General features: G+C 37.1%; 1 protein-coding gene across 1 annotated transcript; it reads right to left on the bottom strand.

Annotated features, from left to right (window-relative positions):
* Positions 1 to 29: 29 nt before the first annotated feature.
* LOC134677134 (beta-1,3-galactosyltransferase 5-like) lies at positions 30 to 17,528 on the bottom strand. The gene is made up of 2 exons (XM_063535596.1): positions 17,360 to 17,528; positions 30 to 1,809 (listed from the first exon to the last, which is right to left on the bottom strand). Exon 2 carries the CDS (start codon positions 1,761 to 1,763, stop codon positions 594 to 596), a length of 1,170 nt encoding a protein of 389 aa, XP_063391666.1. The 5' UTR covers positions 1,764 to 1,809; positions 17,360 to 17,528; the 3' UTR covers positions 30 to 593.
* Positions 17,529 to 18,600: the final 1,072 nt, after the last annotated feature.

The following is an 18,600-nucleotide window of genomic DNA, read 5'->3' as shown; positions in this document are numbered from 1 at the left end:
TACAGGATGTAAAGAAATAAAATGCCAACTGTGACAGTATACGTTTAATATGTAACGTGACTATGTACACCTGGCGGTTCGGGAGCACCGCCGTCGCGGCGTAAACTATTCACAAAATATAGCAGCCGATGGCGGAGACGTCACAATCACAACACAACATGGCAGATCTCTGATCGCGATCACAACGCTGAGTATTCCCGGTTCAATTCCTTCCCTCTACATATAACGAGATTCCTAACAACAGGTCAGTCTAAAATTAGAATTGGAATAAAATTCGACAAAATACAACATTCAATCTTATACATAATATATGCGTCCATACTGCTTACTTTTAAATACGTATATCTAAGTACATTTTCTACTTACACTAACACTGACACAAGTGAGCGCGCGGACGCGGCGCGTCAAGGCGCGTCGACGCGCCGCGTCCGGCGCCGGCGCCCACACGCACCGGGCACTTTGTAAAAAAGCAAAATAAAAAAATATAAATTAGTTCGACTCGTTTGTTCACTTTCACATTGGCAACTAGACGTGTGCTTGACTGTCTGACGAAGTTGACGTCGATTCAGTTTGGTTCAGGGTCGGCGTGGGGGCTAGCTGGCGCACTTGGTCTTGCCGTCGAGCAGCTTGCGCCACAGGTCGAACTGCTCGTGGTAGCGCACCATGTGGATGGCGACGCCGCGCTGCACGGCGCACGGGTGCGGCGCTACCTTCTTGTTGTAGAACTCTGGAGCGTGCACGCGGCGCACGCCGAGCCGCGAGGCCAGCACGCCCGTCACGAACACGTCCTCCAGCCGCAGGTAGCGCGCTGCCGGCGCCGCGCGCAGCAGCCGCGGCACCGCGTCCGCCGTCACTAAGTACGCGGGGCCCGTCGCGAAGTCCGGGAACACGCTGCCCGGGTACTGCGCCGGCGGCACGAAATACTTGGAGCGCGGCGCCCGGGCCGGTCGCGAGCGCCGCGCTACTTTGCCCCACACGGTATTGGTGGCGTTCCGTCGTCCGGGCGCTTCCGCGAAGAGCAACAGCTTGTTCACGTTGATGAACATGTCGTCGTCCGTCTTGAGCAGCCGCGGCGCGCGCGGGCAATACGTGTCGACCCACTCGAGCATCGACAGTGTCTTAAGCGTCAGGTTCGAGTAGCTGTCGACGGAGCGGCCCTCGATGATGTCGCCGTAAAGCGCGTCCTCCCGGTCCAGGGCCGCACGGTACTGCGACGGCGATGCGCCCAGCACGAATCCCAGCGCCACGTCGGTGCGCTGCGCCGCGTGCCCCCACGTGAGCCGCACCGCCTCGCGCGCCGCCGCGTGCGACGGGGCGGACGACACCAAGATCACGAGCCTCAGTCGCGCGCCCAGCGCGGGGCACAGCTCGGGGTGCGGCCGCGTGTGCCCCGCTACGTACAGATCGCGGGTTAGCACCGCGCCCGGCGGGAGCGGGCCCTCGGTTTGAGGTTTCTTCTCTTTTCCGGCGGATGCCTTTTTCCCTTTCACGAGGTCAGTTTTATCGGGCGGAGGTTGAGGCGGTTGCGCTTCGGAAGCCGGCGATTGTTGCGCAGTAGAGTTGGGGGTCGAGTGTGCGGGCACGGCGGTGCGGTTGAGCTGAGTCGGCAGCGCGGAGGGCGCGGCCGGCCGCGGCGCAGGCGGCGGGCGGCGCTGGGGCGCGCCCGGCGGCAAGCGCGCCAGCAGCAGCAGCAGCAGCGCGGCTAGCGCCAGCAGCGCGGCGGCGGGCGCGCGCCGCACGCCCAGCGCGCCCAGCACGCCCATGGTGCGCTCAAGGGGCGCGAGTGGCGGCAAGGGGACACCGGCACACCTGAAATAAACACACCGTACATGTAACAACTCCGAACTAAATAATGCACATGCACACAACTACTATTTATTTATTTATCGTACGGCATTACTGTTACTGGATTTAGATTAAATATAAATCTAGAGATTGAAGTTTGCACTTTTCAGATACTCGATGGCTGTTTCAGTGAGGTTCGCGAGGTCTTCAATCCGTCCCTTGAATTTGAAATGTAAGTTAGCAATACCAAACGTACCGTCATTGGCGCATTTTCTAAGGTGAATACTTGAACAATTATTATATTATTAAGTCATATAAAAAAATGTAGAATATATATTTATAAATAATAATAATATTTTTTTGGTTGTATTTTATTTGTAGGGATTTATTTAATGTGTACTTTTAGAGTGAGTTGACGAAGCCTGTTGCGGATTTTATCGCTGTAGTTTCTTGTGACGATGCCTGTAGCTGATTGTAATATTTTATGTTCACCTGACGACACCTGCGTTGTATATCAAAGTATGGTCTCTGAATGAATCTGAATATATATTTCCAAGAAACTAAAATTTATCCTCGTAATCTACGGCCGGAAAACAGCGCGAGTATGGACGGACGATGACGCACCTCACTTGTAGGTAGGTAATATGTACCTGTCGAGGCACACTGCCGTATTTTTTGTTGAAAATATATTTTCATATCATAATATTATACGTAGAATGACGCTGGCTTTGTTGTAAACAAATTGTGACTAAGTACAATAATTATATGGCCTCGAATCAGTAGATCTTAAATCTTTTTAGTATTGATTCATAAAAAATCAAATTAATAAGCAAGAAAACTTCCAGGACTCTCACAAGATGCTTCTTGAACAAATGTGACGATGACATTCAGGGGTGAGAAAGTAGTGGTTATTTTAGGGATAACAATTTGCCGTATTCAGCGCAGAGTCAGAGTGCACTGGATATTGATACGGCGGCACGGCCTCAGGCGGCGGATCGTGTGTCGGCACACTCGACACCGGAGCCGCCTGCGGCCTCCGCGCTGCTAATTGCCTCGAGCCCGATGCTACTCGCGGCGCGCGACAACTAAGGACGCATATCAGGGCTGACTGACAAATCGATCTTGCAATCACCTTTATTTACACCTTTTACACACACCTCGATCACGCAATAAATGCAAACAGTCGTGCTTATTAAATGCTCTTTAATCCAATTATGTAGTCAGGCCTTGATGTCTGCGCTTAGATTATTTGCGAGTGACTGCCTAATTTATGTAATTGCTAGTTGCGAGTCGCAAACGGTTAGCAACATTGATAAGCATCAGAATTTGTTTGCGCGCAGCTTATTTTATGTAAATAGAAAAGATTGCAGTAAGTACCGGAAACAATGTTGACTCATTTATCTCCATAAATAAAATGTAAATAAGTAATAATAATTCTTTAACTTAAATAAATAACGGCTTACGCAGAATGCTACACGTGGTCGCTGGCGAATTGCGCAAGAGATGGCGTGTTGCGCGACTACGACTGTATGAGTTTCTTTCTATATGGCCGATATCATTAACACCTATAAAACAAAGTCCCCCGCCGCGTCTGTCTGTTTGTATGTTTGTTCGCCATAAACTAAAAGACTACTGAACGGATTTTCATGCGGGTTTCACCTATCAATATATAGTAATTCTTGAGGAAGGTTTGGTCTATAGTCTATAATTTGTTAACCCGTGCGAAGCTTAGTGGCGAAAGTTTCGCGAGATGGGGGGTTTTCCTATTATTTTAAGTAGTATATCCCCGAGCTACACGCTGGTACACTTGGAACAGATTTTTACAGCTGCCTTAATGATACCGTCAGTATTATTTAATGGTAGGTTATGGGGTGGTAATTAAAACCTTAGATTTCTGAGCTCGACTCTATCCCCCTGATACTCGTACAGTGCCGCTGGACACTAAGTAAGACTCCCGTCACTCTGTATCCCACCAAAAACATAAATGTAAAAAAGGAGAGCCAAGTTCAATACAAAAATTATGCTTGGCTGTGGGGCTCGCCGCAAAAAGAATGGAGATCTAAATGAGTGCCACTGCCAAGTTCTATGCAAAATCCAAATATGTATTTATAGGAACAAAATAACATTATAAACAAGTATTAAACTCTATTTCTTTGCTTTATTGGATACCTATAACAATTGCTGTTATTTAAATAAATGTGAGATCTTAAAGTAGGTTAGATTTGACTTGGCCAGTTTTCATTATATCAATCATTTTATATATATTGTAATTCTGATAAAACCTGGCCAAGCCAAATCTAACCTACTTTAAGATCTCACATTTTTTTAAATAACAGCAATTGTTATAGGTATCCAATAAAGCAAAGAAATAGAGTTTAATACTTGTTTATAATGTTATTTTGTTCCTATAAATACATATTTGGATTTTGCATAGAACTTGGCAGTGGCACTCATTTAGATCTCCATTCTTTTTGCGGCGAGCCCCACAGCCAAGCATAATTTTTGTATTGAACTTGGCTCTCCTTTTTTACATTTATGTTTTTGGTGGGATATCAATACTTTTTGTAAAGAAAACTAGGCAGGTATTGAGATTTAATGTTTTTTCTTGTGTTTCCGCTGTATGGTTTTTACTTCTGTTCTTTGTATAATTATGTGGTACCGCGCGCCGCCGACGACACACCGTTGGCCGGTTGTTTAGAGCGTATTAAAAGTTTTTTGTATGGGGACACCACTTATTTTTTTGACTAAACATTATTTTAATATAGCAAATATAATAATTCACATATTGGGGTAGTTTCAAATATCTGCTTGTAACGGTTCCAACGCTACAATAAAAAAATATTTTTTTGTATGGGGACCCCCCCTATTTTTTAACTTTTTTTTATTTTTTGATTTTTTCCTACGCTTACACACAATAACCGAGCTGGATTCCAAATTTCATCCTTCTAGGTCATCTGGAAGTAGGTTAGGTTTAGGTACTTATATCAGTCCCAATAAAAAATGGTTTTTTTGTATGGGGACCCCCCCTATTTTCAAACTTTATTTTATTTTTAGATTTTTTCCTACGGTTACACACAATAACCGACCTGGATTCCAAATTTCATCCTTCTAGGTCATCTGGAAGTAGGTTAGGTTTAGGTACTTATATGTCAGTCCCAATAAAAAGTGGTTTTTTTGTATGGGGACCCCCCCTATTTTTTAACTTTATTTTATTTTTAGATTTTTTCCTACGGTTACACACAATAACCAAGCTGGATTCCAAATTTCATCCTTCTAGGTCATCTGGAAGTAGGTTAGGTTTAGGTACTATAAGTCATAAGTCAGTCTTAAAATTTACGACTTTTGGACCTTCATACCTTTATAACCGTTTGAGCTAGCTTCATGAAATTTGGGCTTCTAGATATCCTTATGGATATAACTAAACACACGTAGTTTTATGTGTTTACGTCAAAGATGTTTTGAGTTATAGAAGGGTCAAAAGTGGCACCAAGTGGTTCGTGTAATATTACACTCGGCGCTGGCTAGCCAGTTCCTTTGCTTGAACTTGGCTTGACACGCTGCCGCGTGTCTAGATAGGTGTTCAGGTAAGAAGTGGTAATACCACCATTACAATCGTGCAGCAGTTTCCCTGCCTCGTAGAGGCCACAGAGCTAGCCAAAGGCAATAGACCACGCATTCTTATATAGATAATTTGCACAATGATATCTAAAAGTGTAAATTACTGTAGCATGTTAAAGGGACGTCGCAACATGAGCTCAATGGCGAGGAGGCGTTTCAATGGTTGCGTAAGGTTAAATGCGCATACCGCAGCAGCTCAGCACTGGGTTGGGCAACGCGTGCTGACGCCGCATGACGTGCCGCGGAAGAAGGCAGATGGTAAGTCACCGGTTTAGCAACCATAGTACTCATAAACGAATAAGTATTCATCCGTCAGAAGTATTCATCCGTCAGCGCAGCAGGCGCGTGATACAGGCTCATAAGCTAGTAACAACTAGCAATATGTACCTAATCAGAATTTATAATTTATAACTGATCCTGCTACTGCTAGGAGTTTATTTTTTTCGTCAATCGCCTTGCTGAAAATCCCGCCAAACAAATCTCTTAATACTTACTCAATTGCGTGTCAGATGTCTATCAATAGACTAAGTAAATAATGGAGTGGATCTGACCTCTGCCTAAATAACTTTAATATGCGGGTGATCATTATAATAGGTATGCAATTGATAAATCAAATACCAAAGCCCCGCGTGAGCCCGCTGCTGCCGCCGCGCCCTACTTGCATATGATCATCAGATGTTTCGTCAAAATATTGCAACAACTATTTTTCATTTTAAGTATTTCCTAATTATGTAAAATCAGGGCTATTTATTTTATCATGTCAAAATTAATACGGCGAAAAACAGCAATTTATACATATTTTACATAGCCTTATCATATTTTCACTGTAAATGTGATAATGGGTCGGTGACGTGTCCCTGAGGGCCTTTATCGTCAAAGGACTCCATGCCCACGCACGTGACAAATGTCACTTTCGATGGTGCCTCGGAGTTTCGTAATGTCATTTTCCTGTACATATTTTTCACCTCTACAGCTTGAACAAGGGTACTTTACTCGCTACCTTATGGTCGACTGCCGTATACAACTGTATTAGGTATGATTGTATCTACTAGCTGAGAAAATGCGCAGAATACATAATTCAATGATCAATTAACCGGCAATTTATGTAGTTAAGTATAGTCATTACTAATTAATATTTTAGTAGATTTTGTATTACTTTAGATAGTTATGATAAGTTTATGTGGATGAGTAGGTAATCGCGTGTTTATTGCCAATTGAATAAGCAGTGGTGGTCGAGTGGATATGACGCCCGACTTTCAATCCGGAGGTCGCGGGTTCAAATCCCGGCTCGTACCAATGAGTTTTTCGGAACTTATGTACGAAATATCATTCGATATTTACCACTAGCTTTTCGGTGAAGGAAAACATCGTAAGGAAACCTGCATACATCTGCGAAGAAATTCAAAGGTGTATGTGAAGTCCCCAATCCGCATTGGGCTAGCGTGGGGACTATAGCCCAAGCCCTCTCGCGCATGAGAGGAGGCCTGTGCTCAGCAGTGGGACGTATATAGGCTGAAATGAATGATGAATGAATATGCAAGGCGGTCTCCCGTTACCGCCGTCTACGCTGACCAGCGTCGTTTATAGTATTTATACAATAATAGCTGTACAAATGGGAATATAATCACACTCAAACTAAATATTGTAAGTACATATACATAGCTGAGGTCGCGACCGCGCCGTATGTAGGTATACTATGACCTGACACTGACACGCGCCGCACTAAAGATCTAGCAGGCAGTGACTAGAAGTTTTATAGTCAAGTCTAGATTACACTTTAAGTATAATCTAAAAAAAAGAGAGACATAATTTTGTGGGCTAAATATATGACAGGGTGCGTTATTCATATAATAAATCGGAGTCATCTCCGATTCGATCATTCGCGCCGTTAACTTGTTTGCTCCCATCGTGGCTTATAAAGAAAAAAAAACTTTATTCAAATCAATCATCAATAATAGTCTCCTGTGCGAAGTTTCCGCTTCGAACCCAGCGCCTTCACCTTTATCTAAGTCGTGTATAACACATTTAAATGATTGGGTACCGTCACGCAGGTTTAATCATCACTTCATTAATTTGCGGAATCATCCTATAAAGCGAGGTTTTTAATGATGTTATTTGCCTTTAGAGGTCAGAAGAGTAGAAGGACAAGGATGAAAAACCCGTTTATTATTCAAAAGCAGTAAAATTGAGGCGAGTTATGAAATAAGAGTACCTGTAACTTCGTTTTTTTTAGCATTAGAAATTAGGTAAACAATCTTGATGTATCTTTTAATTGATAACCACATTTTAAAAATAAGTTACGGCAAATATGTAACAATTATGAATCTAATACGATCATTTATATTCTTTTGCTTTCATAAGTACCTAATAGTTTTTGATTTTTAAAAAGCGTTTTTCAATTAAAAGACATGTCAAGATCACTTACCTTCTTGCAAGTTCTTTCTAATGCTAAAAAAAACGAACTTGTCCCTGTTCCTACTCAGTACTCACACTTAATACAGAACTTATCGCTGTCGAAAGTGCCGCCGTGACCGACTGATCTACACCGTTCGATGTGTTACGTGATCTATCATAACGAGCCTAATGCTAATGTAAGATTCATTAAAATTACTAATTATTAGAAACAGATTTAATGAAATAAAGAGTTGAATAATCATTGGTAATCTATAATTTAATAAATTTAAAAGTAACGTGATTGATAGTTGACCTTTGTAAATAGAAGGTAGTTGGAAGAAAGAATAAAAGACGACTGGCATGGCGGTTAAGGGGCATTCGGTTACGGGCAGAGGTGAAGGGAGGACGATTGTGAAGTGAGAGGATTGGAGATTGAACTGTAACGGAATATTGTGATCAAGAAATATATTGCTGTTATGAAAGAAGGAATTTTTATTATACATCAGAAGTGGTAAGTACCTACAAGTCACTATGGTATTTCTGATATTAATATTAGAACTGATTGAGTTAAATCTTAATTACCCAATTAATTTGTTACAATAGTAACAGTGGTGTAAAATTATTATGATTATATACCTATACATATATTAGTAACACTTATATTGGTTGTTGTTTAGTTGAAATTAATTATCATTTCATATTTCCTATGTTAGGAAGTTTATGTTTAACGGGCGCTTAGAAACAAAGACACCGTTAATTTTATCAAGAACAAAATAATTGGGTAAACCCATTTCGGCCTATTCGTTCACTCGAGAGCAATTATACTGCAAGTTTTCTCTTCAAGACCAACAGTTAGGTTTTTTTTAGTGTTTTCTGTAATGCCTATCCATAATATAATTAAAGCATTCGTTACATCGCGGGTAGCGTGAAACCTTTGGAACACCGTTTTATTTTGAATAGTTCGGATACGTTTATGATTATTTACAGATGTAGATCGAATTCTTTTAGTCTATGTATGTACCGCTTATTTGGTTACAACTTTTACCATATTTTCAATATATCACTTATCAATACGTCAGTATTATATAGCGGGGTTAAGTGTTTTCCGTTTCTGGATTTGGGTCCGTGCCGGATACTGGAACCGTGCCGGATGCATACCTGATTTGTGCCGGATGAGTTCCGGATCCATGCTGGATTCGTACCGGATCCGTCCCGGACTGGTGCCGGATCCGTGCCGGATTGGTACCGGATCTGTGCCGGATTGGTATCGGATCAGTGCCGGATCCCGAATTTGTTCTAGATTCCTTTTCTGTACCAGTTCTAGAATTTTCTCGTTTCGAAAAGCCTGTGTTCCGGATCCGTACCGGGATAGGGATCTGTTTTAAACGTCCCGCATTTAGACCCCGGAAGCAGTAAATAAATAAATAAAACAGTTGAATTTAGCTTAATAAGAACAATTTATATTTGTCTACTATTAACAACCCAAAGATTTAGAACTCTTCCATTGCTGGTGTTGTTTTCGAGTTCCAGACTATGGACCATGAGGAAAAAAAAAAAACATCCAGGCGGCGCTCGAAAACTCCTGAGCGTGACCGAAAATCGAAATCTGATGATGGACAAGAACGTCGAAGCCGAAGTCGCAGGGAACAACAGGCGGAGTCGCAACCGGCGAAGCCGCAGCAGCGGCAGACACGGCCGAGGCAATGAGAGATGGCTTCGAAGATCAACACGGAAGGACAACGGCCAGGATCGCTTTCACGTGGAAGCCGCACAGGACAGGAACGGATGGCTTGTATATCTTTGTCGTCTTCAGTTGTAGATTTTAATAGATGTCGTTTATTGCTTAAACTGCGAATATTTTGGTACAGTATCCTTGGTTTTAAGAAGTTCGTTGCGAAGCTGCTGATTGCTGTTGATCAATTCGTCAATTGTGGTTGGTGCAACTGACGCTTAAGTGGCAAGTAAATAACGATATGATGAAAATACCTACATATGATGATAAGTATAATATTATCGAATTATAAAATTTCTGGATTATTTTAATTAATGAGTTACGGATTAATGAGTTACGGATTAATGAGTTACGGATTAATGAGTTACGGAGTAATGAGTTACGGATTAATGAGTTACGGATTAATGAGTTACGGATTAATGAGTTACGGACTAATGAGTTACGCATTAGTGAGTTACTGGATTGATCAGTTACTGGATTGATCAGTTACTGGATTGATCAGTTACTGGATTAATCAGGTACTGGATTACTGGATTAAGCAGTTAATGGATTATAGAGTTAATGGATTATAGAGTTATTGGATTATCGAGTTATTGGATTATTCAGTTGAGTTATTGGATTATTGAGTTGAGTTTTATTGAGTTGAGTTTTATTGAGTTGAGTTTTATTGAGTTGAGTTATTGGATTATTGAGTTGAGTTATTGGATTATTGAGTTGAGTTATTGGATTATTGAGTTGAGTTATTGGATTATTGAGTTGAGTTATTGGATTATTGAGTTGAGTTATTGGATTATTTAGTTGAGTTATTGGATTATTCAGTTGAGTTATTGGATTTATTCAGTTGAGTTATTGAATTATTCAGTTGAGTTATTGGATTATTTAGTTGAGTTATTTGATTATTGAGTTGAGTATAGGATTATTTAGTTGAGCTATTGGATTATTTAGTTGAGTTATTAGAGTATTTAGTTGAGTTATTGGAGTATTTAGTTGAGTTATTGGATTATTGAGTTATTGGACTATTGAGTTATTGGATTATTGAATTAAAGAATTATTGGATTATTGGATTAAAGAATTATTGGATTATTGGATTATTGAATTAAAGAATTATTGGATTATTGAATTAAAGAATTATTGGATTATTGAATTAAAGAATTATTGGATTATTGAATTAAAGAATTAAAGAATTATTGGATTATTGAATTAAAGAGTTAAAGAATTATTGGATTATTGAATTAAAGTATTAAAGAATTATTGGATTATTGAATTAGAGTTAAAGAATTATTGGATTATTGAATTAAAGAATTATTGGATTATTGAATGAAAGAATTAAAGAATTATTGGATTATTGAATTAAAGAATTAAAGAATTATTGGATTATTGAATTAAAGAATTATTTGATTATTTAATTAAAGAATTAAAGAATTATTGGATTATTGAATTAAAGAATTAAAGAATTATTGGATTATTGAATTAAAGAATTATTGGATTATTGAATTAAAGAATTATTGGATTATTGAATTAAAGAATTATTGGATTATTGAATTAAAGAATTATTGGATTATTGAATTAAAGAATTATTGGATTATTGAATTAAAGAATTATTTGATTATTGAATTATAGAATTATTGGATTATTGAATTAAAGAATTATTGGATTATTGAATTAAAGAATTAAAGAATTATTGGATTATTGAATTAAAGAATTAAAGAATTATTGGATTATTGAATTAAAGAATTATTGGATTATTGAATTAAAGAATTAAAGAATTATTGGATTATTGAATTAAAGAATTATTGGATTATTGAATTAAAGAATTAAAGAATTAATGGATTATTGAATTAAAGAATTATTGGATTATTGAATTAAAGAATTATTTGATTATTGAATTAAAGAATTAAAGAATTATTTGATTATTTAATTAAAGAATTAAAGAATTATTGGATTATTTAATTAAAGAATTAAAGAATTATTTGATTATTGAATTAAAGAATTATTGGATTATTGAATTAAAGAATTAAAGAATTATTGGATTATTGGATTTTTGAATAAAAGAATTATTGGATTATTGAATTAAAGAATTATTGGATTATTGGATTATTGAATTAAAGAATTATTGGATTATTGAATTATTGAATTATTGAATTAAAGAATTATTGGATTATTGAATTAAAGAATTATTGGATTATTGAATTAAAGAATTATTGGATTATTGAATTAAAGAATTATTGGATTATTGAATTAAGGAATTAAAGAATTATTGGATTATTGAAGTAAAGAATTAAAGAATTAATGGATTATTGAATTAAAGAATTAAATAATTATTGGATTATTGAATAAAGAATTAAAGAATTATTTGATTATTGAATTAAAGAATTAAAGAATGATTTGATTATTTAATTAAAGAATTATTGGATTATTGAATTAAAGAATTAAAGAATTATTGGATTATTGAATTAAAGAATTATTGGATTATTGGATTTTTGAATTAAAGAATTATTGGATTATTGAATTTTTGAATTAATAGATTATTGGATTAGTTATTTGCTATGGATGGAGGCACGGATATATGGTAATGATAAAAAAAAAAAAGACGGAAATAGAGGATGTTATGTTGTGATGAGACACGTTTGTGTCATGAGAGTGATTCAGTAAGTAGCACATTAAAAAAATAAAAATGGAATCAAAAAAAAAACAAGAGAAATAATGTGCTACACGTAAAATTTGATTAAAAAAATGGTATGTTGTGAGACACGTTTGTGTCATGAGAGTGGTAAAAAAAAAACGGAATAAAAAAAAAACACGAGAAATAATGAGTAAAAAAAAAAAACATAGCAGTCGAATATGTTAAGTAATGTACTTTATATGTATTGATGCATAAAAAAATATGATATATTGTTGTATAATTATTGAATAGAAACTTATATATTTAGATGGATTTATTGGATTTGAAATTATTATGCGAAGATATAGATTAATTCAATAAATAATAAGAAAAATGTATATAGACAGACAAAGGAATTGTATTAAATGGGTAATAAAGCATTAATAATTTTCTTACTGAATGCCCGATGATTTGACATGCCGAGTGTAAGATTAGATGACAGACGCGATTAGTATGACTGTGCATGAGGACTTGCACAATGTCAGGATGGGCGAGTGTAAGATTCATTAAAATTACTAATTATTAGAAACAGATTTAATGAAATAAAGAGTTGAATAATCATTGGTAATCTATAATTTAATAAATTTAAAAGTAACGTGATTGATAGTTGACCTTTGTAAATAGAAGGTAGTTGGAAGAAAGAATAAAAGACGACTGGCATGGCGGTTAAGGGGCATTCGGTTACGGGCAGAGGTGAAGGGAGGACGATTGTGAAGTGAGAGGATTGGAGATTGAACTGTAACGGAATATTGTGATCAAGAAATATATTGCTGTTATGAAAGAAGGAATTTTTATTATACTAATGAAAGTACTTATTTTATTGAGACTCTTAGCGTCACTTGCACCATCCCACTAACCCGGGGATAACCGGTTAGGGAAGTGAAAAGTCGATTTTAATCATGTTATATATCGATAAACGCTACACAGCGGAAAGAAATAGCGATTAATTGAAGCTTCGATATTTTCGTTAAAAATAAACATACTTAATTGAAATGCTAATGAATATATTAAAATAAAATAAAATGATTCCGTAGTTGCGGAACACGTATTTTAGTAGGTATTTATGTATTGTAAATGTTGTTACATTTTTAAAGCATAACAAAAACTTATGAATAATAAATTTGACCTACATAATACACAAAGCACAGACGGTTAAAACCATACGATAAGCTAATTTATTACATTTTTTAAAGGGCACCACGTCAGCTGAGCCGCGATAATAGTAATGAGTAGAGATGCTACCTACGGATAGTGGTTTGGCCGGATACAGGTTAATCAACCGTCGGGTCCGCCGAATATCCGGTATCCGGCCGCCGAACTACGGCTAAATTTTTTGTCTGAAATGGAGGAAATTAGTACGCACGTCTGTTCAAATTTCGGTACACGTTACAATTTGTCTCTAGTTCCTAGTTATAGACAGAGTATACATAGACAGTCGTTGATAGAAAGTACCTAAACTAAAATCACACAGATTGAATAGCGGTACGTTACAGTTTTCGTCATAAGTACTTATTTAAATGTTTTCGATGCGAGTCCGTAGTTATTAATTTTGCTTTGTTAATTATAATAGGTCGTCCGTCCTTGTTAAGGCCGCCGGAAGACGCTGGTTGCGGGTCGCTTCCAACCGGTACGAATGGAGGTCCAAGGGGGAGGCCTATGTTCAGCAGTGGACGTCTTATGGCTGAGATGATGATCATGAATTATAATAGGCCGGATAGTAAAAACAAGACTAGCATCTCTAGTAATGAGAAAAAACGAGTTAAGCTTCACGCAGATGGCGCTGCAATCGTTTCAGAATAAACAAGTCCTTAACGCCATATGCCAATTTCCAAAAAACAAAACATATGCTACTTACTTTTGTTTTGTTCCATGACAATTGGAACAATTTACCTATAATTTGTGGGTTGTTCGTCCCATTCCTGAATTGATATTGACTGACTAGAAACGAACGTCTAAATTTCTTACACGGCTATTAAGAGCAATGCCATGGCCATGGTCAAGATAGAGTTCCGTAGTTACCCTTACATCACAATAGGCTGCCTTGAATGGGGCTAGTATAATTTTTTGGACCCATGGTTCAAAAGTTCGAAGAAAAATGTGTAGGTACCCACACATTTTTTCTTTCGGAAAATATTTACTTTAAAAAAAGGTTGGTTTGTCTATTCATTTTAAAACCTATCCAACGAGACACTACAAGTACTACCATATATGTTTGATGAAAAAAAAATTACGGAAACCTAAAAAGCGCTACGGTTTTTCAAAACTGCTGGCTGAACCTACTGCACCTTAAGCTAGTTAGCCGCTGCCATTATCACAATACATAATAATGTTTTTTAATTTATTCTCCATTTTAATAAATAGGTACATTAATTATGTTAGTCATATCATAATTTTTATGATTGTTAGATTTGTTACCATTGTGTTTTCATTATGGTTAATAATATTATTTATTGTAATTTCAATACAATACATTGATGATAAAGTATCATAACGGTTAGGATAATAAATGGTGTAAATTTTCCATTCATTATAAATGGGGAATATTTTGTAACAGTATAAACTTGCTATATAAAATGTAATAACAATAACCAGGCCCATAAAATAGTATTGTAATAAATAATATGCTACTTCTAAAGTATATGTATATGTAGAATACGTATTTTATCTTTATCTTTATATATCTTTATAACTTACTTGTGTAACTCTAATAGTCTAAATATATAGTTCGTTTTTTTTAGCATTAGAAATAAGGTAAACAATCTTGATGTGTATTTTAATTGAAAAACACATTTTAAAAATAAGTTACGGCAAATGCTAAAAAAACGAACTATACATATTTATGACTATGGCCATTGTCTGAAATACCCTGTCTAGTAAGCCTACTGAGTATTAGCTATTGGTTACACAGCTGTGTAACGAAGAATGCACAGGTGTGTGTGTACTGACCGGCATGATTTAAAAATAGGTAACTGTGTTGTAGGAAGTCAGCCCATTTATCAACTAACAGCTAGTTATTTTCAAAACATGGCTTTTAATGACATAATATTTAGATATCAAATATCATAAACGTAATGCCTATGTTACAAGAGTATCTGCGTTTAAAAGGTTAGTTCCGGATTTGCTGGAATCTTGTTTTGCTGGATTTATTTTAGTACATCAGCAGAGTCCCAGTATATGATAATCCCACCAAAAACATAAATGTAAAAAAGGAGAGCCAAGTTCAATACAAAAATTATGCTTGGCTGTGGGGTTCGCCGCAAAAAAAATGGAGATCTAAATGAGTGCCAAGTTCTATGCAAAATCCAAATATATATTTATAGGAACAAAATAACATTACAAACAAGTATTAAACTCTATTTCTTTGCTTTATTGGATACCTATAACAATTGGCCAGTATAATTACGTGGTGCCGCGCGCCGCCGACGACACACCGTTGGCCGGTTGTTTAGCGCGTGTTACAAGTTTTTTGTATAGGGACACCACTTATTTTTTGACTTAACTTTATTTTTATATTTCTTTTATATAGCAAATATAATAATACATATATTGGGATAGTTACAAATATCTGCTTGTAACGGTTCCAACAATACAAAACAATAAAAAAATATTTTTTTGTATGGGGACCCATCCCTATTTTTTAACTTTTTTTTATTTTTAGATTTTTTCCTACGCTTACACACAATAACCGAGCTGGATTCCAAATTTCATCCTTCTAGGTCATCTGGAAGTAGGTTAGGTTTAGGTACTATAAGTCAGTCAGTCAGTACCAAAATTTACGACTTTTTGACCTTCATATCTTTATAACCGTTTGAGCTAGCTTCATGAAATTTGGGCTTCTAGATGTCTTTATGGATATAATTAAACACACGTAGTTTTATGTGTTTACGTTAAAGATGTTTTGAGTTGTAGAAGGGTCAAAAGTGGCACCAAGTGGTTCGTGTAATATTACACTCGGCGCTGGCTAACCAGTTCCTAACCAGTTCCTTTGCTTGAACTTGGCTTGACGCGTGTCTAGATCTGATGAAACAAGATTCCGGCAATAGGGTATTTTTCTACTAGTCAAACCAGTTACTTTTTTAGAACTGTCAAAATGATTTGCTAATATGGAATTTATATGAAACATTACATTGTGACGCCACGGTCAACTCACCTACTTTTTATATTTCTATCTGATTTATTAAATAGAACTTGTGTTTAAAAACAACTCCTATGTGTGTTTTTCTAATAATTATCTGGTGTTTTATTTCATGCATGGTGTAAAATAATTTATTTTAAATACAGTATAATACCCTATAGGGAACTTACCTGTTCAAATTCTAAGTAGTATAGGCATTTGTATGTGTGTTTGTCACAAATGTTGTGTACCTGAGTGAAGAGTTGTGTATGTTGTCTCCATAATAATAATCTGCATTTATATTATAAATATTGTTGTCTAGTAACTGCAACACAAGCCTTATTGGGCTGCGGGACTAGGCTGCTTGGTTTAAATGGTCGGGTAATATTGATTTATTTATAAACTTACAGTTGAGGGAGATATTTTGTGTGAAGAGGGAATACATTACTGCTCAAACCACACAGATTTGATAACATGGTTAGTATACTGTATGAAAACTACAAAATAATTAAATACAGCTAAACTACCATAGTTGAGTTATAATTAATAAATCAAGAGATTACAATAAAGAAGGAAGATTTATAGACAACAATGTTGAATCATTTCATGCAAACCAATGATTCGCATAATAATAAGTAGTAATAATGCACCCAGTCAGTGGTCAGACAGCATTAAGAAACCAAATAGTGTAACTGCTTGTACAATACACAGAGACAACTCAATAAATATAATAACATAACAAAACCACAATGGGACGGGCACAAGCCACTACTGTGCAAGTTGTGACACAATGACAGTTGCAATTCCCATTAAGGCACTGGATGTAGTGTTATTGAAAACAAAACTGCTTATTAGAATCCAATAAGTTTAACACCACTTAAAGCATCAGCGCCTTTCCGAGTTTTATGACCAAATTTACAGCCAACAGGGTAACTTATTACTCGACAGTCCAATTTTGCACGAACGTAAATATGACTATATTAATATTACTCGTAAATTTCTAAGAATACCTGTTTTCGAGGGAACGTCAATAAAAGGTGTTTAATGCACATACCATGCGAGTGCTGAGGCTTAGTTGGTAGCGGAAGAGGCGGCTAAGGCTTTTGGGGTTGACACATGGCAGGTCTGCTGCTCCTCTCACTCACTACACGAAACTCGGGCTCCGCGGGCGCCCCGACCGTGCACTCTACTCCGCCACTCACCCATCGAATGAATTGACGTGTCGTGACAGTTGACTTGTCAAACTAGTCAAACCACAGATAATATAAAAATATACCATAATTGCGTTTCGTATCTGCACTTTATGTTAATAATATTTGATTTTATACTTGAGCATGGAACTTTATATATATACTGGGTCAAGCAGATCTTGTCAGTAGAAAAAGGCGGCAAAATTTGAAAAATGTAGGCGCGAAAGGATATCGTCCCATAGAAAATTTGAATTTCGCGCCTTTTTCTACTGACAAGATTTGCTTGACCAAGTTTAATTAGAACTTCTATAATAAAGAGATATCTTTTTCTAGAATAGCTCTCACGTATGGGTGCGGCGCACCAAGGACGCAGTGCGGTGCGGTAGTCTGTTACGGCTTTTACAGGAATAGTTTGGCAAGCCATTTCTGTCAGTAGAAAAACGCTGCAAATTAATAAATATAGGCGGGAAGGGTTGTCCTCCCATAGAATTTGAATTTAGCGCCTTTTTCTAAAACGTAGTGATTTAATTCGCTCTGCCTTTTTCTACTGACAAAGTGTGTTTGCCAAAGTAATGGACGAAAATGTATCAGTAAATTAATAGTGTACATAATAATGTAACTGCATAGATATAAACTATGGATGAGCGCATGCATATGAATTGCCCGTTGCGATCTTCATGTCAGCAAAAAAGCGCCATCTGTTACACACTGCGTACAACTACGTGAGCTCGACTCTCGCGATAACTTTGTACGGGCGTACAAGGCTTGTTAAGTTTATTCGCGGTTTATATCAGAAGAGCGTCGATTAAGTTTATGGTTAATCAAAATTATTTGTTGTATTTGTTGGCGTTGTTTGATATCCGTGTCGTCGACACTGACGCTCCTTCTTACCTCTCAAGACCCGTGACATCTGTACTAAAATCAGCTGAAGACGAAAAACAGAGAAAATATTCCACGGCCTGTGAAATGCGACATGCAACTTTCACACCACTTGTAACATCTGTTGACAGCGTCTATGCACCCCAAATGTCCTCCGTTATAAAACATATGGCAGAAACCATATCTCAACGTTGGAACCGATCTCTAAGTACTGTACTGGGCTGGC

The sequence above is a fragment of the Cydia fagiglandana genome, chromosome 2, assembly GCF_963556715.1.
Source record: "Cydia fagiglandana chromosome 2, ilCydFagi1.1, whole genome shotgun sequence".
NCBI lineage: Eukaryota > Metazoa > Arthropoda > Insecta > Lepidoptera > Tortricidae > Cydia > Cydia fagiglandana.
Note: the sequence above shows the minus strand (reverse complement) of the source record. Positions and strands in the feature narration are given on the sequence as shown.